Source organism: Rattus norvegicus, chromosome X (assembly GCF_021556685.1).
Source record: "Rattus norvegicus strain SHRSP/BbbUtx chromosome X, alternate assembly SHRSP_T2T, whole genome shotgun sequence".
In the NCBI taxonomy this organism is placed as follows: domain Eukaryota; kingdom Metazoa; phylum Chordata; class Mammalia; order Rodentia; family Muridae; genus Rattus; species Rattus norvegicus.
Genome location: NC_141554.1, coordinates 7858846 through 7885076, shown reverse-complemented (window position 1 = coordinate 7885076; position 26231 = coordinate 7858846). Strand labels below are relative to the sequence as shown.

At 45.4% G+C, this 26231-nt stretch overlaps 1 protein-coding gene across 6 annotated transcripts; it reads left to right on the top strand.

Moving 5' to 3' along the window:
- Window positions 1-1303: 1303 nt before the first annotated feature.
- On the top strand, window positions 1304-23238 carry Uba1 (ubiquitin-like modifier activating enzyme 1). 6 transcript variants are annotated; one of them, XM_087599825.1, is made up of 27 exons: window positions 1304-1409; window positions 2135-2233; window positions 9302-9418; window positions 9561-9619; window positions 9705-9873; window positions 9961-10095; window positions 11109-11215; window positions 11454-11544; window positions 11651-11783; window positions 12276-12373; window positions 12608-12754; window positions 12882-13058; window positions 13155-13259; window positions 13346-13426; window positions 13534-13689; window positions 16124-16289; window positions 16522-16718; window positions 18803-18867; window positions 19104-19299; window positions 19912-19986; window positions 20108-20297; window positions 21358-21446; window positions 21675-21767; window positions 21890-22081; window positions 22446-22547; window positions 22643-22743; window positions 22907-23238. In XM_087599825.1, the coding sequence occupies exons 3-27, from the start codon at window positions 9302-9304 to the stop codon at window positions 23040-23042; spliced, it is 3177 nt and encodes a 1058-aa protein (XP_087455951.1). In that variant the 5' UTR covers window positions 1304-1409; window positions 2135-2233; the 3' UTR covers window positions 23043-23238.
- Window positions 23239-26231: the final 2993 nt, after the last annotated feature.

Sequence of the window (26231 nt, the reverse complement as noted above, 5' to 3'; positions counted from 1 at the left end):
TACTACTACTACTACTACTACTACTACTATTCTGAAGTGTCAAGGATCAAATCTAGGGTTTGCACATTCTACACAAGCATTTCACCACCAAGCACATCCAATATTTTCTAGCATTTTTTGCTGTAGTTTTACTATGCTTTGATGCAAAAAATACCACTAGTCCATTTTGTGTGTGTGTGTGTGTGTGTGTGTGTGTGTGTGTGTGTGTGTGTATTTGTAGCCTGGGAATCTTGGGCTAAACCATGCAACTTAGATGAGAAAGGTTGTGCCATTTAGTTTTATATAATTCATGCAAGACATTTCTTAGAAACTATCACTACTGCACTATTGTTAAGGGATGTACAGTTTGTTAGATTCATTAGCTATATATTATACAATATATACAATAGCTGGATATACAATGTTCAGTCAGTCATATGGTTATATATACAATGCATTAAATATAAGATACATTTGATTCAAACAGATGTAAATAATTTACATATTAACATTTGCAGCTGGGCATGGTAGTACATGTCTGTAAATAATCTCGGCACTTGGTGAAAGAAGGAGAATCACATGTCCATGATCAGCCTGGGCTGTACAGCACGTTCTGCCAGCTTAAGTTGCATAAAGAGTTCCTGTTTGATACATGCACACGTATTTATGTTCATACATGGTCACTTATGTGGTCACAGACTTATTATAATGCATGTGTATATGTGAGGCTATTGTTTGTTCTTATTTGTTATGTTTACGGGCTGTTTCTCACGATAGAATATTGTTCCATGAGGGCAAGGAAGAAGTGCCCGCAACTAGCCCACATCTTTTTTTTTTCCAGAGCTGGGGACCGAGCCCAGGCGCTTGCTAGGCAAGCGCTCTACCACTGAGCTAAATCCCCAACCCCCCTAGCCCACATCTTGAGCTCCACAAATGTGAAAAAAAAATGAATGAATGCTTTTGGCCACCGGAGTCCCAGCCTTCCCGCGCTTAGGTTGGATGTATCTTCTAATCTGGAGGCACTATCATATTTCGTTCTCTTTTCCCACCTTCACAGAGCACACAGTTATAGGAAATAAACCTAGGCTTACATTTTCCCATATTCTAGGGGCTGATGCCCACCACGTGCACCAGGCATTAGCGGGGCAGGACTACCACTCCCAGCATGCATCGCGCGTTAGGGTCGTACCACAACCTGTAGGGGATATTTGGTCCTGAAACCTTTGCCAGAAGCACAGAAGTAGGGATAAACTCCCCTCTATTCAGGTATGTATGGTACACCCCAGACCCGGCCCTCTAAGGCCCCCGCGCTTCCGAGCTCCGCGCAAACTCTGGTTCTTTTTGCACGACCGAGGTGGTTTGCTCTTCCGTTGCCCTGTGGCTTCGGCTTGTCTCCAGAAGGAAGGCGAGGCTTCCGCCCAGCACTGGGGGTGAGCGGGAGCACATTGCCCCCAAGCCCCTGGGCAGCATTTGGAAGAGGGTGCTTCCTTAATTCCAACTCCAGGGATCCCTAATGGGCATGTTTGGAGGTTGTGGGGCCCGGGTGGCATTCAGTGGGTGTCTACTTTTGAGGAGACCCTTAGGAAGCGGTGCTTGGGGACTCGGGTGGCATTTACGAGTCTGTTTTATGAGGTAGTTCTCAGACGCAGATTTATACCCCTTGGAAGCAGGGCTTAGGGGGCGCTTGGGGGAGGCTCGGGGTCTGTGTATTAGTACTCTGTTGGCGGGCAAAATTCTCAGGCTTTCCAAGGGAGAAAAGTTTGAAGTTACTAAAGTCAAGGCTGGAATTGGGGAGGGCTTGTCTTGGGACCAGACCGGGTGACAGTGGGAACGTTCAGCACCGACGTGGCACTGTGGAGGTATCGGTGGCCTTTATGACCTCTGACTAGGTGATGAGGTCTGCGCAGCTGGTTTACCCTGGGCTGTGAAACCCGGACACTTCAGGGGCCCAGACGCTTGGAGAGGAGCCTCTTAACGGAGGCCGGGAGAGACTGTCTGCCAGGGTCTTCCAAGCGGACGTTGGGCTACTGGGCCACTGAGCGGTCCTTGGCTGCTGCTTTATTCATTTTTGAGGGGTGGGGCTACGGTGTGAAGCCTCTTTCGCATCTGGTCCACTAGAAGTGCTAGAAGTGTCAGCTTATGAATTACTCTCTAGGGGGCGGATCAGCGTGCGGAAGGGGCGTGTTGACGGGGTATCCCGAAGTCTGCCTCACAATCTAGAGTTTATTGATAACCTATACAATAATCTGTGAAGGTGAGTAGCGCCCGGAGGGTTTTATAAAAAGCTTTTCTACGGGTGCTATGCATAATTTAAGAGGGGCGTGGCCTGGATCAGCAGTTAGCTTTCCCTCACAGGTTCCAGCATTTAAACCTGGCGTCTATTAGATAATGCCAGAGATGATGCTGCAGGTATTGTTCATGCCTTGTTTCAGAAATTGTTGATTACTAACCCGAGACTCTGGACTCAAGTCCCGTCTTTGGCAAGTCTTTTCAGCAGCCCGAAAAGTGGGTATGCAGATAAAAATAATTTACACCCATTTAGTTACTTTTATTAATCCATTTTATCTTCACAACTTCTCAAAAGTAGGTTTCATCCTACTTCATAGATGAGGAATCTGAGATACAGGACAGGTAAGTAATTTGTCCTAAAGCCAAACAGTGAATGGCTGAACTAGGATTCAAATCTGATCTGTCAGGTTTCAGAGTTGGATAATGTTCCCCGCCCCCAAGCCAATTTAATGATGCCATTACTGAATTCGAGCGAGCTCCATGACTCTTGTCCCTTCTCCTCCCTGCCTCCTCTCCCTTCTCCCTTCTCCCTCTCCCTCAACCACCAGTCTGCCGCTATGTTTCCCAAGGCTTGCAGAGAATTAGGGATCTGCCCGCCTCAGTCTGCCAAGTACTGTGTGAAGTTAGGAGTAGTTGACACTGAGTGAGGCATAAGGATCTCTTGAATAGGGAAGTTTGAAACCAGCATGGTCTCCAACCTTTCTCCCTCTTTCTCTTTTTTCCTTTTCCCTCTTCTCTCTGTTCTTTCTTCCCGCTCTGTGTGTGTCTACTTCTGTCTCTTTCTCTAGGGTCTGTTTTCCCTCAGACTTGCCAGGTACTAGTGCTCCTTTTGCATCAGCCTGCCAAGTACTGTGGGATTACAGGAGCTGTGCTAGCGCACACCAACAAACCCCGTCTTTTAAGAAAATAGTGCTGCTACCGCTCAGGCTAATTATACAGTACTATGTGCCAGGCACTATTTCTAAACCCTTTCTACACATTTACTCAATCACAAGGTAAGTTCTTGTTCTCAAATCTCATTTTCTGATCTGGAAACAATCAAGTTGATAAGTTCTGTAATAGCTGGATATACCCTCAAACTTAAGTAATTTTAGATTAATGCAAATATTACCTTTAGTTGCATATATTTGAACATTGTAACAGGGCCTTGTGGCAGCACTGCTCTAGGGCCCTTCTGTATTCATTCTCATAACACATTTCATCAGTCTTGGTTGGGTTTTTTTGAGGTGGGGATTGCTGTGGTTTTTTTGTTTGTTTGTTTTTTATGATACTATGGATTGAACCGAGGGTGTTGAAGTGCTTTATCCGTAGTCTACACCTCCAACCGAGGTGGATTAGTTTCATTACTATCATTGCCTTCAAAGGCATGTAGTGAGTCTGTATTTAGCTAAGACAAGATAAGCCCCCAAGTGGTCAAGGACTGTGCTCACTCTGGCTTTGCAGGGTTATCCTTTATATCCTTATGACAAATGCCTTGACTATTGTCTCATAATTTCCGCTTGTTGGGTAGGGCCACCTTGGATGGGAAGCTGCCCATCAAGCCTCATGAATAATTCATGAACTGGATGGGATTGGTACTTTTTTTTTTTGAGACAGGGTTTCCTGTTAACCTCAAACTAATGAGCCTTCTGCCTCCACTTTCCCAGTGCTGAGAGAAAAGTCCTGTGGCACCATGCATGTAAGCACAGCCTGTGCACTACCTTTCTTTTTGTGTCCCCACCCACCTCCACCACCTCGAGACTGGGTAGCTCTGGTTGTCCTGGAACTCCCTCTGTAGACCAGACAGGCCCCAAACTCAGAGATCCTCCTGCTTCTGCCCTGACTGCTGGGATTAAAGGTGTATACCACCACACCCAGTAGGTATAACCTTTCTTGACCTCTCTGTTTTCACATTGAGCTGGCTCCAGCAGCTTCCTTTAGTATTTAGGAGGCAGAGGAGTGCTTTTTTTTCCTGCAGTGACCCTGTTTCTTGCTTACTGGGTATTAGATGGAGCAATAAGGCAGGCTTGCTTCTTTTGTTCTATCCCACTGAGTCTCGTGCATTATTCATGAATAAGATGTAGCTTTGGTCTCCTTGATTCCCGCAGCTGCAAGATCATTCATTATTCATGAGCATTGGGTGTGGTTGGCATGCTTTAACATCTTCTTTCTGGTTGCCTAGTCTTAGTAAACCCATCACCTTGCTTCATAATTCACGATTAGGAAGAATGGCTTTGAGGTCCTTCCTTGATTTCTTTGACAGCTTAGCTGTAGTAATTCTTTATTCCTATTTCATGGGGCATGGCCTCATGCTCTACCTGTTTTTCTAGTTACTGCCTCCACAGCCACTTGGTGGAGCTGTTTTCCTTCTAGTTAAAGAAGTCCCAACCTGGGCAGGGAAAATACATGATTCATGAGTGGGCGCGGTCCTCTTGCATCCGGGTTTCTGGGGGTGGGGCTCAGGGTTTTGTTCCGGCCTTGGGCTCTGCCGCCGCCATCTTGTGTCGGCTGCTGGGGTGAAGGAGGGTGTCAAGGAAGACCACAACCACCGCGGTCGGGGGAGGAGAAGGCGACAGTGATCCTAGCTGGCCCAGGCGGCAGGGAGGAGAAGGAGAAAGAGGAGGGTGGCGGCCGAGCTTGACTTCGGCTCCTTGAGGAGTTGGCGGCGGCACGACCCGGGGAACCGGCATTGGTAATAGCTTTTCTCTGCACCTGGCTCGAAGCGCAAGGGCTCAGGGAGGTATGGGAGGGTCCCTGCTGGTTCTTTGCCAGCCCGATGTCTGAGTGCACTGCGGTGACCTGGGTATTAGGAATCACTAGACAAGTGGGTGTGGGGGTGTGCAAATCCTGGGGCGGGATGGATCATTTTTGTCTAGGACCACCCTATTCCCTTGGGCTCCGAAATCTGACCTTGACATCATACCCTTATCTCTGCTTCTGGAGGCTTCGGGTGTAGCACTATAACAAGATATCTTGATCCAATCCTGAGCCATGCATTTCCTATCAGAACTCCGAGCACAGTCTCCCATAAAGGCACCGGAATTCGGCGTCGCTGCTCAGGAAAGCCGTCCATACTTGTGTGCTATTTGAAGACCTGCCCCGAAATCTCCCTTGAGACTCTTCCTAGCCCTTCAGTATTTGCCCTCATGGCTTAAGAGGGGCCAGACTTCAGGAAAGGTCCGTGTGGCCTTCATCTCCGAAAGAAGAGCCTTGCCTAGCATTTTCATCCAGAGTTTCCCCCTCCCCCTCTCAGGATACTATCTGTCCTTAGAGCTGCCATCTGGATTAAACCCGGTGAAAAGCTCTGTGCCTGGCCTTTCCGCGGGAAACCCATTCCTACATTTGAGATATCCGAATACCACTTTGACATAGCATCCTCCAACATGGACGCCTGGCATTCTTAGACTCTTTTCAGCATCTACCTTTAGAGACTCTCCCTGCTTTTAGGGACTCCCCCCTTTTTCATGCTCTCATTGTTCTCAAAGCATCGTCTTCTCCATCAGCCATTCTTAACCTCCAGTATATTTCCTTTCTTCTCTCAGGGGACTAGACACGGGGGAGGACCTGTTTGGACATAGTTCTCCATTAGTGATCTCTTGCCACCATCTACTCTTTCAGACTCTTTATTTGTAGCCCCATCTGCCAGATGGTCTCATCCTAGACCCAAATTTTGCCTTCAAAGGCAGACCAGCATTCTAGTTTCTCTTTTTATAAATCCCTTAATCTACCAACAGGCCTCAGAATCTACCCTCATTCTTTTTAAAGGTTCCTAGTATTCAGAGACTCTTAGCATTTGCTTTTGACTTCACTCCCCTTCTCCCCAGCAGGCCCATTTATCTTCCACAGGAGTAGAAAACCTCAGTATCTATTTACTATGGAGTCACAGAATTGATTAGAGAAACCTAACTCTATTTGGAGATCTAGCCAATATTTGCTTGGTAACCTATTATCATCATTATTACAGAGTTTCACTGCCTCTGTCTGCCTCACTAGTGCTGGACTCAAAGGTGTATACCACCATGATTAGCTCTTTGTAACCTTTTTAAGGCTTGAACTGTCTGAAATTCATCTTCCCTTCACCCTATCAGCAGCTGTGGTACCTGTTTAGATCCACACAAGGCCTTTGTTGCTCCATTAGAAATCCCTCTCCAAGAGTCTGCCCTCAGAGACCTCTCTTAGCCTCTTAGCACTTAATCTCGTAGCTTCTTGTCACTACAGTGTCAACATCAAAGTCATTTTTCTGTGCATTCCCACTACTTTTGGTTGAAGGGTTTCTGTCACTAGAATCTAAGCCTGTCAGCCCCAGAATCTTCCTGTAGTAGTCTCAGGGTCTACATTCTCTCACCTCTTTCTAGAAATCCAGGTTTGAGTCTTTAATACCTCTGTCCAACACCCCCACCATTTATAAGGCCTCTTTTATTATCTCCTTCACAGCTCTTTGAGCTCAGTCACTTCCTCTGATGCCTTTCTTACACTCCTCAAGACTTCTCATTTAAAATCTCTCAGGAAGCTTGACAAGCCTCAGCATCTTCCCCTGTACAATATCTGTCAGCTGGCTCTGCTTCCTAAGCCTACCCAGATTCCCCTGCTCAGTCTTGCTCTAGAATATTCTCAGGCTTCAGTCATCAGTTTGGAGACCCCAGATAAGTTTGAAATGCTTTAATTTCAGCTTTGCCAAGTAGGTTTTAGAAAATAAATTCTAACAAAGAAGGCTGAGCACATGTTGAGAGAGAATGAATGGAGATTGGTTTTATTTTGTTTTTTATTGTTGGGGTTTTTTTGTATTTTGCTTTTTGGTTTTATTTTTGGATGGGAGTAGGGGAATCTCTAGCTCTTGTCCCAGAATCTCTGTCCCAAATTCTTCTGCTTGCCTTGATAAAGGGGCTTTCCAAAACCTGACATTTGAAATCTCCCTTCCTATATTCTTTTTTGAAATAGAGTCTCACTGCATAATTCAGACTGGCCTCAGACTTAAGAGTCTTCCTGGCTCTGCCTCCTAAGTGTTGTGGTTGTGGGCTTGTACTGCCACACCTGGCTTTGAAGTCTACTTTTGAACAGTGATCCCAAACCTGCTTACTTAGAGCCTTGCTGCCAGCACTGGGTGGGGGTGGAAAGGTTAAGGTCTGATAAAGAGCTCTCTGCTCTGGATTTTGTCTGATGTGGGGAGTAGAGAAAGAATATGCCTGGAACAAACCACCCAATGACAAGGGAAAGGAGATAACTAAGTAATGGAGGCCCTTGTGGGTGCCTTGGGAGGAGCCTCTCTCCTCAGGTCCTTGAATTTTGACCACAGATAGCCTCTTTAGCTTCATCAGGAGGACAGTTCCTTATCTCTCCATTTTTTTGGAGAAAATGGGCTTAGAGGAAATAAGATCTGCATGCCAAGTCACTGCCAGTAAATGCAAAATAGGAATTACCTCTGTCTCCATCCCAGTTTATCAATTCTCTTCCTACCCAAGTTAGATCTAAGCATTTCCAGCAACTTCACCAGCAGACTTCAACCCTAGGCAGCCTCCTACTTCCCCTCTTCTCCCTTCCTTTACCTCCCATCTCTGAGCAGTCTGAGCTGGACCCAAAGCCAAATTCTGACACTACTCATCTAGGAGAGCCATACAAACTGGACAAATGACATGAGCCAGGGGAAGTGAGAGTTCTCCAAGCTTTCACTTTCTATTTATGGTAAGAGAGTGGGCTTGTATAGTTCACGGGCATTGTTGGCATTACACAAAGCCCTTTCTCTTGTGACTGATAGGGTAGATAGTGAGGAGCGCTTGTCATTGTGTTCATATTAGAATGTGACAGTGCCAAGATGGAATCTTAGGTATGTTGGTGGTCTTTGGGGTCAGAAAAGGCTTCACTGTAAGAGTTGTATGAACAGAAAACTCAGGGTATAAGCAAAGGCTTGGTATGTTGAAAAGCTACTGGGCCTACAAAGAGATTCTAGGTCCTATCTTCTATTTATCTGAATCTACCACCATTAGACTTCACTTCCAACAGCAGGCTGTATTGTTATCTGCCTTCTCTGGGATCTAGTATGTCACTTGATCATATGAGTTCAGTTTTCTCATTTGTTCAACAGGGACTTTAAATCCTGCCTTGTAGGATCAGGACAATTGAGAGCATGAAATTTGCTAGCTCTGAGAAGTGGCTTGGACTTCAGAGTCATTGGATCTGGTCTGATCCCAGTTCAACCACTCTTCGGTGGGAACTTTGGTCAAGTCACCAAACATCCCCGAATGAAGTTGTTCCTTTCATGTGAGCTGAGTAATAGTTCAATTCCCACAGGGTTGCCCTGAGGACAGACAGAGACAAGGCTAGTAAAGTGCTTAGTGTGGCCTCTGACACAGAGAAGACTCCTAGGAAACAGTCATTATTATTACTGCTAACCTATTGAAGGAACGGACTTAACATGCTGAAGAGGCTTTAGAAGTGTGTATTTTCTCTCTTCATGCAACCTGCTTTATTGGCCTGGGTTATTGTCTATTCCTAAAACTGGAAGAAAGGTTTGGACTTTGTAAAGCTCTGCCTTGAGCCCTCCTAGGCCCTGTGGTCTGTATCTTTTTCTCATTTCAGCAACCCATAGAGCTATATCATTACCCATTTTACAAAGTGAGGGGACAGCTCTACATGATACCTATCAGGGACAAGATTTGAAAGCTGAGTATTTCCTGAGTTCACATCCAATCATCCCAGAATGATCTTCCTTTTACTCCATAGGATTGGCACCTTTCCCTTATGCTGAGCTAGGGAAAGATAAAATGACTTAGCAGTCAGCTGTGTGGATTTACAAGCTAAACCACCTTGGTTCAGATCTTAAGTCTCACAGCAGTGTGATCCTGGATAAGCCACTTCATCTCTCTGTGCCAGTTTCTTTCCTAATGTAGATTTGCTAATGCTTAAATCTTCCCCCACTTTTACCAGTAATACGTAGAAAAATAGTTCAAGGCCAATCAAGGCTACATGGTGAGACCCTGTATTTAAAACAAACAAACAAACAAACCAGAAAAATACCCATATATCCTAGGCTTACCTCTATCCTGTCTTTCTTCCTTAGATGTCCAGCTCGCCGCTGTCCAAGAAACGTCGCGTGTCCGGGCCTGATCCAAAGCCAGGTTCTAACTGCTCCTCTGCACAGTCAGTGCTGTCCGAAGTGTCTTCAGTGCCAACCAACGTGAGTATCTTCTCCCTGCAGACTGGCAGGTATGGTGGTAGGAAAGGGAGTCTTTTATATTATTCTCCATTTGCCCACACCCCACACCCCACACCCCACTCATGCATATTGTCCTGAACCCATTCTTGCTCTCTATTTCCAGGGAATGGCGAAGAACGGCAGTGAAGCAGACATAGACGAGAGCCTTTACTCCCGGCAGCTGTAAGTCAGGCAGGAAGGGGCACTGAAAGAACTTGATGGGGAAGGTGGGCTGGACCATAACCTGGAGTACCCTCTAACTTGACAGGTACGTTTTGGGCCATGAGGCAATGAAAATGCTCCAGACATCCAGTGTCCTCGTCTCAGGCTTGCGGGGCTTAGGTGTCGAGATTGCTAAGAACATCATCCTTGGTGGGGTCAAGGCTGTCACCCTACATGACCAAGGCACTACACAGTGGGCTGATCTCTCCTCCCAGGTATCTCTTCCCAACATCCTTTTCCCTGCTGAGATACCTACTTCTTTGTGCCACAGCCTAATCCTCCCACCCACCTGTCTCTTACAGTTTTACCTTCGGGAGGAGGACATTGGTAAAAATCGAGCTGAGGTATCCCAGCCCCGACTTGCTGAACTCAACAGCTATGTACCTGTTACTGCCTACACTGGGCCTCTTGTTGAAGACTTCCTTAGTGGTTTCCAGGTACTTGGTGATTGCTCAGCCTCCTGCTTGATTTTCATAGAAAGAACTCGTGTTTTGTATTGTTGGCACTATTCACTAGTTAATGAGTTGTCTTGGGCATCGAGCAGTATGCATGAGAGCAGAGAAGATGCACAAAAGATGAGACCTTGAGCCTGCCTTTGGGGAAAAGGTGGAGACAGTGTCCTGCTATGAGTGTAACTTTAGGCAGGTCACTTAGATCCTGGGCCTTGCTCTTTCCATTTCACAATAGGAATGGCAGCAGAACCGACTTCATGGAGTTCCTATGAGGAATAAGCATGGAAAATAGCAGTGTGGTCACAGGAAGGATGGCACAGGCATTTACTAGTTAAAAAGCCTAGGCTATGAGAGCTGCCTCAGGGGCTAAGGTCCCCAAGGGCTAAGGTACTGTAGCAACAACAATCAAACATAGTAGTAGGAGCTCATCCTGGTGGACAGAAATAGATATTCTTGGAGAAGGTAGAGAGAGCAGTTTTAAAATTGTGATGGAGTAGGCACCATCTTGAGACCCATCAACAGGTAGGTATTATAAGAGTGAGCTCAGGGGTTGGGGATTTAGCTCAGTGGTAGAGCGCTTGCCTAAGAAGTGCAAGGCCCTGGGTTCGGTCCCCAGCTCCAAAAAAAAAAAAGAACCAAAAAAAAAAAAAAAAAAAAAAAAGAGTGAGCTCAGACTTTGACTTCAGTTTCTTCCTGCCTGTGTCTCACAGGGCAGGGCATGGTTGTAGGCAGTTAGCAAACAAATGAGTCAGCTGCAGTCTGTGCCCAGTAGTACCATTCTACCTGGCCCAACGTGTTCTAAGCTTTCGTTTTCTGTCTGCTGTGTTTTCTTCTCATTGAATCTGATCCCCAGAAAGTCTTTAAGAGAGAGGTCTGGAGGACCAGGAGGATAACTGTCTTCAGGACTGCCTCAACCTCTTTGCACCAGTCTCTGCTATTCTTTTTTCTCCCCTTCCTCCTAGTTCTGGCCTCTTGACATGAACTCTATTTCTCCACAGGTGGTGGTCCTTACCAACAGCCCCCTGGAAGAACAGCTTCGAGTGGGTGAGTTCTGTCATAGCCGTGGCATCAAGCTAGTGGTGGCAGATACAAGAGGCCTATTTGGGTGAGTACCACTTCTGCATGCCTTTTTTTCCCCACGTCCTTTCCTTGGCCAAGACCCTTATCCCTCTTCTACAACCTACATTTCATATTGTGTGTCTTCATCTCTCCCTGCATGACATTAGTGCTGTTGTATCCCCTGTTATGTACCAAGTTGGTTCAGCACACATCCAATGTACCTTGAAAGATGCCTTGGGCCTTGTGTGGGCCTCAGACATCAGTCCTCTTGTCCCTTTCTATAGGCAACTTTTCTGTGATTTTGGAGAGGAAATGGTTCTCACAGATTCCAATGGGGAGCAGCCACTCAGTGCTATGGTTTCAATGGTCACCAAGGTAAGGAAATCAGCCCCAGGGGTCTTGGCAAACAGCTAGGCAACAGCAACCTTCTCTGTACTCTTGTACCTTGACTTGCCTCTGAGGCTCACTCCTTTTCAACCAGGACAACCCCGGTGTGGTTACCTGCCTTGATGAGGCCCGACATGGCTTTGAGACTGGTGACTTCGTCTCATTCTCAGAAGTACAGGGCATGGTCCAACTCAATGGATGTCAGCCCATAGAGATCAAAGTGCTGGGTGAGCTGGGACCATGGGGGTATCATAGGGGAACTGGCTAGGAGAGTTAAAAGAAAGGAGTTCAGAGTGATGGGCACTATATCTTGAGTGCCTGAAGTGGATCAGAGAATCCAGGATCCCACAAGAGCCAATGGACATGGGGAAGAAGGGCCAACTATGTTTGAATTGTTAATGAGCATGGGCCCCCAGGGTCTGAGTTGAGGAGAAGGAGCTTCTTGTGTTTTGAACAAACAGGGCAGATCAAAAGATCTGATCATGTCAGTGATCACCTGACATTAGTGTAGACCTGGGACCAATGACAAGAGAGTTTCATGGTGTCTGAACTAGCTCTGAAGCAGAGGGGAGATAGTTTCCTATCCCCAGTGGGGATTGTGGTTCAAAAAGTACCTGGTGTCTACATTGGGTCAGGCATATTTTTTTCCTTGTCTCTTGAGTTTTGTAAATTTAAGAGGGCATGCAAGATTGACAAGCTTCCCTATCTACTCTATCTAGGTCCTTATACTTTTAGTATCTGTGACACCTCCAACTTCTCTGACTACATCCGTGGAGGCATCGTCAGCCAGGTCAAAGTACCTAAAAAGATTAGCTTTGTGAGTATTGGTTCATGGCAGGTGGTTCTAGAACAGTGAGTAGTTCTCAACCTTCCTAATGCTGTGACCCTTTAATACATACAATTCCTTGTATTGTGGTGACCCCAACCATAAAATTATTTTCATTGCTACTGTTATGAAATGTAGTATAAATATTTTGCCAGAGGTGTGTGCCTCATACAGTTCTAAATTTACTATTCATTTCTTCTCTTTTTATATGCTGCCTTCCCACAGAAATCCTTGCCAGCATCACTGGCAGAGCCTGACTTTGTGATGACTGACTTTGCCAAGTATTCTCGCCCTGCCCAACTGCACATTGGCTTTCAAGCTCTGCACCAATTCTGTGCTCAGCACAACCGACCACCTCGACCACGAAATGAGGTAGGTAGTTGGGCCAGCTAGGATAGAAGTCCTTGGTGCTAACGACCTACCCATACCTGTGCTTGTTACCTGTCCATCCCTTGATAGTAGCCTGGGAAATCCTTACTTGTTTCCTTTGCCCTACCAGGAAGATGCAACAGAACTGGTGACCCTAGCTCAGGCTGTGAATGCTCGGTCCCCACCTGCAGTACAACAGGACAACGTGGATGAAGACCTTATTCGGAAGCTAGCTTATGTTGCTGCTGGGGACCTGGCACCTATAAATGCTTTCATTGGGGGCCTCGCTGCCCAGGAAGTCATGAAGGTAAGTGGGGTTTTGTCTTGCCTTTATTACTTGCTATCCAAATGTGTAAGGGCCTGATTAACACTGGCCACTTCCTCTTTCCTTCTCCTTCACTAGGCCTGTTCTGGAAAGTTTATGCCCATCATGCAGTGGTTGTACTTTGATGCTCTTGAATGTCTCCCAGAGGACAAAGAGGCTCTGACAGAGGACAAGTGCCTCCCAGTATGTGAATGGGCTGGAGGGAAGGCATTATTGGGGGTGTTTCTTGGGAAGCTTCTCTCTGACCCATCTCACTTCATATTCCTCAGCGTCAGAACCGTTATGATGGGCAGGTAGCTGTATTTGGCTCAGACCTTCAAGAGAAGCTGGGCAAGCAAAAGTACTTCCTGGTGAGTGGTCTCCTTGGACACCCTGCGTGGTCACCTCCCTTGATCTCTGGCCACCCCTTCTGGGATCATCTGACTTGCTATTGTATCTCTTCTTGGTCGTTTCTTAGGTGGGTGCAGGGGCCATTGGCTGTGAATTGCTCAAGAACTTTGCCATGATTGGGTTAGGCTGTGGAGAGGGTGGAGAGGTCGTGGTCACAGACATGGACACCATTGAGAAATCGAATCTGAACCGACAGTTTCTTTTCCGGCCCTGGGATGTCACGGTGAGAAGGATGGGAGTAGGAGATGGCTCTCTGACCTCTTGTTTTCCTATCTTTTTCTTACCTATATCTATGGTATTTCTAGTAGAGATATACTTATCTTTCCTTGGGCCCTTCTCATCCTCTGTTCTGTCATTCATTCAGCTCTACCTTGAATCAGGTCTTTTCATCTCTTTTTCTTTTTTTTTGGTTCTTTTTTTCGGAGCTGGGGACCGAACCCAGGGCCTTGTGCTTCCTAGGCAAGCGCTCTACCACTGAGCTAAATCCCCAACCCTTCATCTCTTTTTCTGAACAACCGTCAAGTCGGTTTATTTCTTTTTCTTTTTCAGTACTGGGGGGTGAATCTAGAGCTATCTAGCATGCTGCATAGCTAGCTATAACGACTGCCACTGAGCTGCCTTTTCATTTCATTTATTGTACATCTTTTTTCCCCATTAATTTATTTATTCACTTTACATCTCAATCATAGTCCACCCTCCCCCGACATATGCAACAGCAGTGCAGCTTGGTCTTCATGCAGGTCCCTCAACAACTGTGGCACATCTTTAACCCCAGCACTCATGTATATATGAGGGCCTACATGTATGTATGTCTACTGTGTATATGCCTAGTGCCTGTAGAGACTGGAAGAGTATGTTGGGTCCTCTGGAATTGTAATTCTGGGGTTATAAGTGGGTTGTGAGCCACCAGATGTGCTGAGAACCAAAACTTAGTCCTCTGGAAGACCAACAAGTCCTCTGGAATACCAACAAGTGCTCTTAACTGCTGAGCCATCGGTCTAGCCCTTATCACTGCTGCTTTGGGACAGTTGTCTTGTGGGTTTCCAAAAATATCCCCAAACTCGGTGACTGCCTAGGAGGACTAGTGGGTGATTTATTGCAGAAAAGGAACACAGCACAATCAACAAGGGAGGAACGAAGTCAGCAGCAAGTATTTTAAGAGTTATCTCCCAGTGGGGTTGCAGAAGGTGGATTTACCCGGTAACAAATATAATAATTCTCCTGAAAAGTTTCTAGCTAGAGAAGCCTGTTCATCTGTAACTAGGACATTTACTGGGATTTGGTTGTGTGTCAGAATTCCTGAATCTAGAGGGAAAGAAGGTGCTTAAACAAACTACACTGTTCACACAAACAGTTCTAGCACACTGAGCCATTAGTATTAGGTGGGGTAGTGATGAGGACTTTCCCTAAAATCTAAGTTCCTAGACTCCAGCCCAGGGCCACTTTTAGAAACAGGCCTCTGAAGGATGACATTGTAGTCAGCCAAGTGACTCTTGAGTTTGAAGCTGCGGTACCATATGAGGCTTTCTGTAAGCCAGTATTTGTTACTCACTGAATAGTAACTTTAGGAGTTAGGGTTTTAGATCCTTGAGCTATAATAAAGAATAAAATAAGGCAAGACAGGGTTCATATCTTTCTTTTCAGTGCTTGAGAGGCAAATAGATCTGAGTTCAAGGACAGCCAGGTCTACAAGGAAACCCTGTCTCAAAAAATAAAAATGAAAACGAAAAAAGGTTCTAACCGAGGAAGGTAAAAAATAAGGACAGATACATTATTTTTTTTAAGATTTATTCATTTATTATATATAAGTACACTGTAACTGTCTTCAGATACACCAGAAGAGGACATCGGATCTCTTTACAGATGGTGAGTCACCATGTGGTTGCTGGGAATTGAACTCAGGACCTCTGGAAGAGTAACCGGGTGCTCTTAACCGCTGAGCCCTCTCTCCAGCCCCAGATACATTATTGATACACCCAGGAGGCAGAGGCAGGCAGAGTTTGAGGCCAATCTGGTCTACATAGTAATTTCCATGACAGAGCTACATAGATAGAACCTGTCTCAAAACAATGAAGAAACCGTATAGATAAAATATAACAGTAACATACAGGGTCAATGTTGGCACTTGGCAAAGGGTAAAGGAGTAAGTTGCCCTTGGGAGTGGGGTAGTTTGCTGATTTCATTCTGCTCCTTAAGGAAGGTATCATTTCCACTCTGAGAAGTCCTGGGCAGCAGTTCACTTTACCCTAAGTGGGGATAAGAGCCAGGGAAAGGTTCTAAGCATAGGAGGGATATGACCTGACTTTGCTTTCATAACACTTACACTTATTTGTTGTTGAACCATCTGATTCTGTTTGGGGAAATCTAACTTGCAGTGCTACTCTCTAAAAGAACAGTAGGCTAAAAACCAGGTGGCTAGTCCATTGTCCACAATACTGTCCTGTCTTCTGCTTTCTTTTCCATCTCATTGTCACCATCTTTTCCATTTCAGCCCTGGCCATGTAGCATTATTTAGAATATTTTGCTAAGCCAGGGAGCCTCCTGAACTCAGGGCCTGGTTCTTCTAGCATTAGATGAATGCTCAGGGGGACAGTTCTCTTTGATGTTGAGTGAATACATCCACGTTCTACCCTCAAATGCATCTCCTCATTTCACAGAAGTTAAAGTCTGACACGGCCGCTGCAGCTGTGCGACAGATGAATCCTTACATCCAGGTGACAAGCCACCAGAACCGTGTAGGCCCTGACACGGAGCGCATCTATGATGATGATTTTTTCCAAAATTTGGATGGTGTGGCCAATGCACTGGACAATGTAGATGCCCGTAAGTTCTGAAGGCTGGTAAAGAAGGCAAGAGTGAGAATTTGGGTTTTTTTTTTTTTTTGGTTCTTTTTTTCCGGAGCTGGGGACCGAACCCAGGGTCTTGCGCTTCCTAGGTAAGCGCTCTACCACTGAGCTAAATCCCCAGCCCCGAATTTGGGTTTTCTTGTTCTTTCCCAATATGCCTTTCCTTGTCTCAAGACTCTCACATCCTTGTCCCCAACCCCATCATACAGGGATGTACATGGATCGCCGCTGTGTGTACTATCGGAAGCCACTGCTAGAGTCTGGCACACTGGGCACAAAGGGCAATGTGCAGGTGGTGATCCCCTTCCTGACAGAATCATACAGCTCTAGCCAGGACCCACCAGAGAAATCCATCCCCATTTGTACCCTGAAAAACTTTCCCAATGCCATCGAACACACTCTACAGGTGAGTGGTGCTTAGGGGAAAGGAAAGAGGGCAGACTGAGTTTACCAAGCCTTTGGCTTCCTGGTATTTATTTACAGGCCTAAGCATAAAATGTGTTTTCTTTTAGCACCTTTCTTTCCACCTGGAAAGTTTAGCATTTCTGAAAAGACTTACTCTTCTTGTGATTCCTACTTTTGAGGGTTTTTTTCCCAATTATGTAGAGAGGTAAAAATATCTTGGCTCATCAGTAGTTGAAAGGCTAAGGCAAGAGGATTGCTATGAGGTCAAGGCCACTTGGACTACAAAATAAGACCTTATCTGAGAAAAACAAATAAAAACAAAGGAAAGATTGGTGAATGCTGAAATATCATTCCTTATCTGAGTTTAACAGTGTTTTGCCATGTTTCTTATATTGACATGCTGGGTAGGGTTAGCATATACCTTTAATCTCAGCACTGAAGTGGCAGAGGCAGGTGGATTTTTGACTTCTACTCATTAGATATAAGTAAAACCATCCATAACAACTTAAAGGTAGCTCAGCAGTTAAGAGCAATGGCTGCTTTTCCAGAAGACCTGAGATTCCGAGCACCCACATGGCCATTCACAACGACAGTGGTGTTCCCTCCAGCTCCAAGGGATCCATTGCCCTGCATGGGTACTTCATGCATGTGAAGCACTAACATACATGCAGAATACCCATACACATAATTTTTAAAGTGGGGCTGAAGAGATGGTTTGGTGGTTAGAGAGCACTTGCTATTCTTATGGAAGATTCAGGTTCATTTTCTAACACCTATGTGGTAGCTCACAACTGTCTATAATTGCAGTTTCAGGGGATCCAATACCTTTTTCTGACCTCTGTGGGCACCTATAAACATAGCATGTATATATAAAAATCTTTGTAAAAAAATAACCTATTCCATACTTTTAGACTTAATACTTGCTGTGTAGGTGAGGTTGACCTTGAACTGATCCTTCTGAGTTCATTTCTGGAGTACTGGGATGTGCTAGCTACCGTGCATGGCTCCAAAGCACTATTTTCATGCTAAACAAAATAGTTCTTTCCCTCTCCTAGTTATTTGTCTCTAGCACATGATATTTAGGTTTCCCCATCTATCCTGCAAAACAAATTTGATGCTAGCATGTCACAATGATATTCTATATATGATACACATGGAACAGTGCTGCATATCATGAAGCTAAAATGTTATGAATTTACCATATCTATGTGATAAGTACCTAGGCCACAAGGATAGTAGTTTTCTCAGAAGAATTCTTTTTTTTTTTTTTTGGTTCTTTTTTTTCAGAGCTGGGGACCGAACCCAGGGCCTTGTGCTTCCTAGGCAAGCGCTGTACCACTGAGCTAAATCCCCAACCCCTCTCAGAAGAATTCTTAAGTTTAGTGCTGGAGTCCAACACGTTCAGGATGAATAGTAGGAATAGAGGGGTGGAAAAAGACCAATCCTATCTATCACATGCCCCCTTCTGATCCTGCTAGTCCAAAGTACCTGTGTCAATTTTGTGTGCCCACCAGTCTCACTGGGGCATGTGTAACCTTGAACTTATTTGTGCCTTAACATTTGTCCTCTCACTGGGCTGTTTTAAGTGGCACCATTTTAAGCATACATAGGGAAGAGGCTAGAGCCATGTCTTATTTCCTGAGACGTTCCTAGAGACTTAGATAGGATTTATTATTGGATTGGATCTATTTTTGTTCGATTGCTTGTTTGTATTTTGGCACTAAAGACTGAACCTAGGGTTTAGGCAAATACTTCTCTACCTTTTTTGTTGAGTCAGGGGTGCAGTTGTATCCAGCATTGAACTTGCAGCAATCCTGTTTTTAAGTTGCAAAATACACATAGCCGATACACATTTTTTTTTATTAAGGCATAGTACACATGTACAGGCCTTAATGAATTTTTCTCCATACATACATTGTAAAGTTATTTCCCAGGTCAGGTTCATTAGGAAATAGGAAAGATTGGGAGCTTCTGCTTTCCCAAAGTAGCTGTGTTTCCTACTTGCATTATCCATAATGACTTTCACAAGCCTGTAGAAGCTTATTTTGTCCATCATTCCATAAAATCCATCTGCTCTGCCTGCAGTGGGCCCGGGATGAATTTGAAGGCCTTTTCAAGCAGCCAGCAGAAAATGTTAATCAGTACCTCACGTGAGTAACTTCCACACCCCACCCTCTTGCCTGCCACCAAAGACATTCTCTGCTTTCTTCAGCTGTTACCCCTCAATGCTAGGTGTACACTTTTCAAAGGATGCTAAATGTTCAGTGTTCAAGCTGTTACGGAATCAAGATGAGGAGCTTTCTGTGGAGAAAGTGGGATTGCCCTGGAGCCTGGTTCAGTGGCCACTATATAATCTTGCCCCTTGGCCCCCTCTGCTCCCTAACAGAGACTCCAAATTTGTGGAGCGGACATTGCGGCTGGCGGGTACCCAGCCATTGGAGGTGCTGGAGGCTGTGCAGCGCAGCCTGGTGCTGCAGCGACCACAGACTTGGGGCGACTGTGTGACCTGGGCCTGCCACCACTGGCACACCCAGTACTGTAACAACATACGGCAGCTGCTGCACAACTTTCCTCCCGACCAGGTAACATGTCTGTTTGGCAGCATGAGTTTCCTTGCAACCAGTTTGCTGCAGACTCTTAAGTAGCTTCTCCCAGTTACTAGTCTAGATATGGCTGGTATCTGAGGCAGGAGATGTCAGAAAAATAAAAACTTTTTGTTTCGTTCCTCATTCCTTGAAGCAAGAGAACCGGTTCTCTTGCTGTTCCTGGTCACTGTGCTGTAGGCTATGTCTGACCTGATTTTTATCAGGGTTGTAGTGAACCTCGAGGCAGAGATCCTTGACATGAGAGCAAAGGAGTCAGCATTTATTCAAATCCCAGTTTTCTCTAAACTTGGCAAGTCATTTCTCTGTACCTTTCTTTAGCTTGAACGAGGAACAGTTAGATGTTCCACAGGGCCTTCTGTGAATCCACATTCGTTGGTATTTATTAATACTAAGTACATACCTGGCAATCTAGTACAGACCAGTAAGTAAAGCAAATGTCTAAGAATTGATGGTTTTTTCAGCCAGGACCTTGCAGTGTAGGTCTTAGATGATTGACTCCAGCCCTCTTCAGGACCCAGCCAAGGGTAGTGAGTTGGGGTGCATCTAGGATTGTCAGATCTTGCTCCTGAAACTCTTTCTTTGTTTTAGCTCACCAGCTCAGGGGCCCCTTTCTGGTCTGGACCCAAACGATGTCCACACCCACTTACTTTTGATGTTAACAATGTAAGTCTTCTTATTGGATTTTCCTGGGGTCATATAGAAAGGATGGGTAGGTGGGAAGGAGGTGGTGGCTTCCTGTCTAAGGGCAGATGTGTTAACCCTACCATGCCCTGCCTTTGCCTAGACATTGCATCTGGATTATGTGATGGCTGCTGCCAACCTTTTTGCCCAGACCTATGGGTTGACTGGCTCCCAAGACCGAGCTGCTGTGGCCTCACTCCTACAGTCAGTACAAGTTCCAGAGTTCACCCCCAAGTCTGGTGTCAAGATCCATGTTTCTGACCAGGAGTTGCAGAGCGCCAATGCCTCTGTTGGTGAGGGTGTTTGGCCATTTGGTCAGAAGTCACTTCCCGTATCTGTCCTTAGCTTCATTAGTCTTATATTAATAGCTTTGTGACCTCACCTTCCTTTGCATCTCCCTCCCTCTGAAATGAAGAGAATCTCAGTCCCTCCTTCTTTCCCTCCCTCCTCCCCTCCCTCCCTCCTTCCCTTTTTACCAGGAAAACAAACTTTGCTCTTCTTGCTTGGTACATATTTGCCTTGGTTTTATTGTTTTCTCTGCTTCTCCTCAGTCTATTCATCTAGGGGCAATGATCTCCAGCAGGGCTCTCCTCCTTTATTCTTGCCCACTTTGTCTTGTTCTAGTTGTCCCATGTCTTTCCATACATCTCTCCCCCCGATTCTCTGTATACTTGTTTACTCTAATGAAGCCCATCATAATTGAATCACCCTACCTTCCCTTTTGGAGATCTGTAAAGTGTATGTAGCTCTGTAACCCCTGTATTGGCCTCCCCTCTTCCCCACCCCCATCTTTTTTCTGAAAAACTTGCCTTTCATGTTCCTCTCTGTATATTTCCTTTAGTCTTTTCTTTCTCACCTCCTCCACAGGTTCCTTCTAACTTTCTTCTGGCACGTTTCCTCCTCCCTATCTCATTCTCCATCTTGTCTCAAATCATATCTTCTCCATCTCCCCTCAGATCCTTCGTGTATATTCATACTTATATACTTTCCTATATCCCCACCATGTCTTCAGTATCTCATATACATTATCTCCCCAAGACTGACTGTTACCCCATCCATCTGATCACTCTACTTCCTCTTCAAGTTTCTGCTTCTAGTGTCTCTCCAGATCTTGATAGCCTGCTTTTTCTAGGTTTGCTCTGCCTTTCCCATTTGACCCTTGACTCTAGGATATCTCTCTGTATCTGTATCTGTATCTGTATCTGTACCTGTATCTGTACCTGTACCTGTATCTGTATCTGTATCTGTATCTGTATCTGTATCTGTATCTGTATCTGACTAACCCTTTGCCCTCCCCTAGGCTTTCTACCTCACTCTTTGTATCTGAAGGGCTGTGTTTTCCTCTTTGTGCAGATGACAGCCGTCTCGAGGAGCTCAAAGCCACACTGCCGAGCCCAGACAAGTTACCTGGATTTAAGATGTACCCCATTGATTTTGAAAAGGTGTTTGGAAGGGGCCCTGGTTAGGATAGTTGGGGTGAGCTAAACACAGACAGGGTTGTAAAGAATGGGGATCTAGGACTGTGGAGCCAGTTCAAGCCTTTACAGTGATTAGATAGATCGTGGACATAGCTTTACTTCTGATCTGGGACAGACCAGTAAGTAATTGGCATTGGAGGATACTTATGTCCCAAGAGTCCAGAAAAACTTATCTGATCTCCTCTTATTCAGGACGATGACAGCAATTTCCACATGGATTTCATTGTGGCTGCATCTAATCTTCGGGCCGAAAACTATGATATTTCCCCTGCAGACCGGCACAAGGTCAGGAGACTTTAAGCCTGATGTTCTATCTACTCTCGGGCTTGAGTTCCATATACCCCATCCTCTTCTGTAGACCTTCAGTCTCTTATAAATTATAGCATCTTCCTTGGTCTATTTCTCAGAGCAAGCTGATCGCAGGGAAGATCATCCCAGCTATCGCCACAACCACAGCTGCTGTGGTTGGCCTTGTGTGTCTGGAACTCTACAAGGTAGTTCAGGGGCACCAACAACTTGATTCCTACAAAAATGGTTTCCTGAATTTGGCCCTGCCCTTCTTTGGGTTTTCGGAACCTCTTGCTGCGCCTCGTCACCAGGTAAGTGCCCACATACAAGATGGACCTGTAATAAAGTATATCTCAATAAAACTTGCTTTGGTTTGCATTAGACCTGATCATTCTGTCAGAGTTCCAATCGAAATATGCCTGCATCTTTTTTGCAAGAGTACTAAGGAAATAAGAGTGATTGAGAAGATAGTGGGTAAAAGATAAGACTAGGGTTCTCCTTATAGCATAGGACCTGTCATTGTAAAGGTTCAGTGTTTACTCAGAGTGACATGGGAGCCCTGAGAAAGCTTTGAACAAAAGGTTATGATCTGACTTAATTGGATTTGCATTAATAAGGGCAGGGAGGGCAGGGACTTCTGTAATGGCCCACATCCTATTCTCTTTCTTATTGCAGTACTATAATCAAGAGTGGACATTGTGGGATCGCTTTGAAGTACAAGGGCTACAGCCTAATGGTGAGGAGATGACTCTCAAGCAGTTCCTTGATTACTTTAAGGTATGTCCTTTCTCCTTTCCCTACACCTGGAGGACAAGCTGTATAGATAACATTTTAGTCCTCATAACACTGCTGTTTCCCCTCCTATCTTCCAGACGGAGCACAAATTAGAGATCACCATGCTGTCCCAGGGTGTGTCCATGCTCTATTCTTTCTTCATGCCAGCTGCTAAGCTCAAGGAACGGTTGGATCAGCCGTGAGTAGCCTACTGCCAGGCAGGCTGGGAAAGGCCCTGTGTTCCTTGTGTTGGGTGGGGAGCCTCTCAGCTTTTGAAGCTTTTCCTCTCCTGCCCTCACCTACCTCCCCTTCCTCTATTGTCTTCCTGGCTCACTTCCCTTAACCCTCACCCCTTTCCCTAGGATGACAGAGATTGTGAGCCGAGTGTCAAAGAGAAAGCTGGGCCGCCATGTGCGTGCACTGGTGCTTGAGCTGTGCTGCAACGATGAAAGTGGCGAGGACGTCGAGGTCCCCTATGTACGATATACAATTCGCTGATCTCCATGAATTCCCCTAAGCCCTAGTCCCCCTACCCCCCAGATCCTTTCCAGTCCTGGTTTCCATTTGGCCTCAGGCAGTGGTCCATCTAGCCAAGCCTGGACTTCCCTTATCACCCAGCAATCTCAAGATCCTCTCACCACTGCTTTGTACCTTGTTTGGAACCTAAATCCCAATAAAAAAAAGATAACCCAGATATAGCCATCTTGGCTGTCTCCAGGGAAGGAAGGAATATCTCTGGAGTTCTCTGGTTCAAATAAGAACCCCAATGGGCTACTCTAGCTATAAGATTTCTGGGAAGAGAAAAATGGGAGTTGATAACTCTTACATAACAGACATGAGATACCAGTGCAGTTACCAAACCAGTATCTGGGTCCATATGATTTTAAGTGACTTGAACTACATTCAGACTCTGCCTTCATGGAGATCATGGTGATCACTAGCTGCCTTCATCTGCTATGAAGAACACACTTAATGGTGATCAGGCTGCAAGGGCTAAATTAGCATGTTTTGGGCATTCTTCCTTGGGCAGATTCTTTCCAGCCCAAGACTCTGGAAAGGCTATCCTTTTGCTCTTTTAAGACAGTCTCTGTATAGCACTGGCTGTCCTGGTGCTCACTCTGTAGACCAGGCTGGCCTCAAACTCACAGAGATCTGCCTGCCTCTGCCTCCCAAGTGCTGGGACTAAAGCCATGTGCCACCACATGGTTGAGTTGACTGTTACAAGTCATAGTTCCCCATAGCACCAGGATTGCCTATACAGTTATTTGAAGTCCATGCTGAGGAGTCTTGAACAAACAGTCTAAGGAATACCAGTGTCATGAGGCACAACTGTAGTCTTTTGGACATACTTGACTAAGGATATCTGAAGAAGAAAGTATTCTTTTCTGCTTCAGTCTGCCCATACCCCCCCCCAGGAGGTACCTGGACCTCCTACCTTCCAGAGAAGAGTCGGCTCTGGGGCCAAGGAGTAATCAGTTAGTGCAGGAAGCTTACCAACAGCTTCATCCCTGTCTTAGCTAAATGCCAAACAGTTAGAAACACCAACTTGGTTGGCCATTGTGGATGTTTTTCCTTCATTGATTTCCATCTCCAACATAGCTGGAAACCAGTTTGTGTCTTATTTAGGAGCATGACCCTTCTCCACTGAAGTAAAATAGTTCATTCTGTCCCCAAACTTGGCCTAATTCCCATCACAGCCTGTCCCCACATCTACCTCCTGAATCAGTTCCTGGGCCTAGGCACAGTGTATGCTCTTGCTTACCTCTCTGCCTATACTTTTTTTTTCTTGGCCTGATCTGTTGGATTTACCTTATTCTTCCATATAGTTCCTTTTTAGTCTCCCACCATCCCACTTTGCCTCTGATGTCTCATAGTGATAGTAACTGTTCAAGGTGAGTGGAGGAATTTTCCCACTGTCAGCACTTTATTGCTGTTGCTTCTCCAAGAAGACACCTGACATCTGCCCATTGTCTCACTCCATTACAAGCAAGCACTACATACACTATCCTTTGTACTGGTTTTCCATCTCAGTTCCTTCATGAGCATCCTGCATACTTTATTCTTTAACTCTTCCATTACAGCTGATTCTCTAGATATTGCAGACTCTACCACCACTACTCCTGTATTCCCTTGATACTTGTATCTGACACCCTTGTCCATCAAAATCTGCTTCAGAAGTCACACATGGTCCATGCCTATAATCTCAGCACACTGGAGGTGAATCAGAAGTTAAGGCCAGCCTGGACTACATGAGACCCTGTTTTAAAAACAAAAGATTTAAAACAACAGTTTCCCCATAATTCTGTCCCCATAATTCTATCACTACCATGCATATCATTTTACTCTTGTGTGTATACCATTATAAAACCAGACTGATAGGAAACAGGGCTCAGCAAAGCCAGGATTGGATCACTGTTTGTGCCTCCTGTATCCAGCAGACTTGCCATCTAATTATTCAACCAGTTGTTTAGTACTGACTGCTAGGCACTATTATAGGTATTTGGTATATATTAGCATCCTAAGGCTTATAAAATTTAGACTAGACAATAAATACAACTAAGTTAAAGTTGAAGGACTTCCAGAAGACCTGGGTTTGGCTTCCAGCACCTGAATTTCTGCTAATAACCATAACTCCAAGGATCTCATGGCCTCTTCTGGTCTGGACACAAGGCACAAACATGTACATTGGTGTTCATGGATAAGGGAATCCGATACCCTGTGGAACAGGAGTTACAGCCAGTTGTGAGCTGCCATGTGGGTGCTAGGAAATTGAACGTGGGTCCTCTGGAAGAGCAGCCAATCATCTTCAGCATTGAGCCATCTTGTCATCCCTACAAATAGTTTTTAAAAAGATAGGCTAACATAGGCTAGAGCAGTAGCTATTGCTTGTCTAGCATGCACCAAGTTATGGGTTCAATCTCCTGTTCTGCATAAGCTGAGTGTAATGGTACACATCTGTAATTCTAGCACTGGGGAGGTAATTGGAAGAGAATCCAGTGCTCAAGCCAGCCTGGCTGACAGAAAATCTTGTCTTGAACCACGTTGGGCTGGTAAAAGGGCTGAGTTCAAGACCCACATGGTGGAAAGAGCCAATTCTTGCAGGTTGTCCTCTGACCTTCACTTGTGTGCCATGACACAAGTGTGTTCATACACAAACACAACTTTAAAAATTATTAAATTCAGGGGTTGGGGATTTAGCTCAGTGGTAGAGCACTTGCCTAGCAAGCGCAAGGACCTGGGTTCGGTCCCCAGCTCCGAAAAAAAAAATTAAATTCATTTAATTGGGGGAGGGGCATACTATAGTGTACATGTGTAGGTGCAGTTTAGTTTGGCAGCCAGGTGCCTTTACTTGCTGAGCCATTCTTCTGTCTTATCATTTTTCTTTTTTAAAGACAGAATCTATGGGTTGGGGATTTGGCTCAGTGGTAGAGCGCTTGCCTAGCAAGCGCAAGGCCCTGGGTTCAGTCCCCAGCTCCGAAAAAAAAAAGAATAGAAAAAAAAAAGACAGAATCTATGTACCCCTGGCTGTCCTGGACCTATGCAGGACAGGCTAACCTCAAGCTCACAGAACTGTCTGTGCCTCTTAGGAGTTCTGGGATTAAAGAAAGGGTTGCACCACCATGCCTGGCCTATACATTTTTAAAAGTTTTTTTAACGTCATTATGTATTTCACAAAATACAATAACA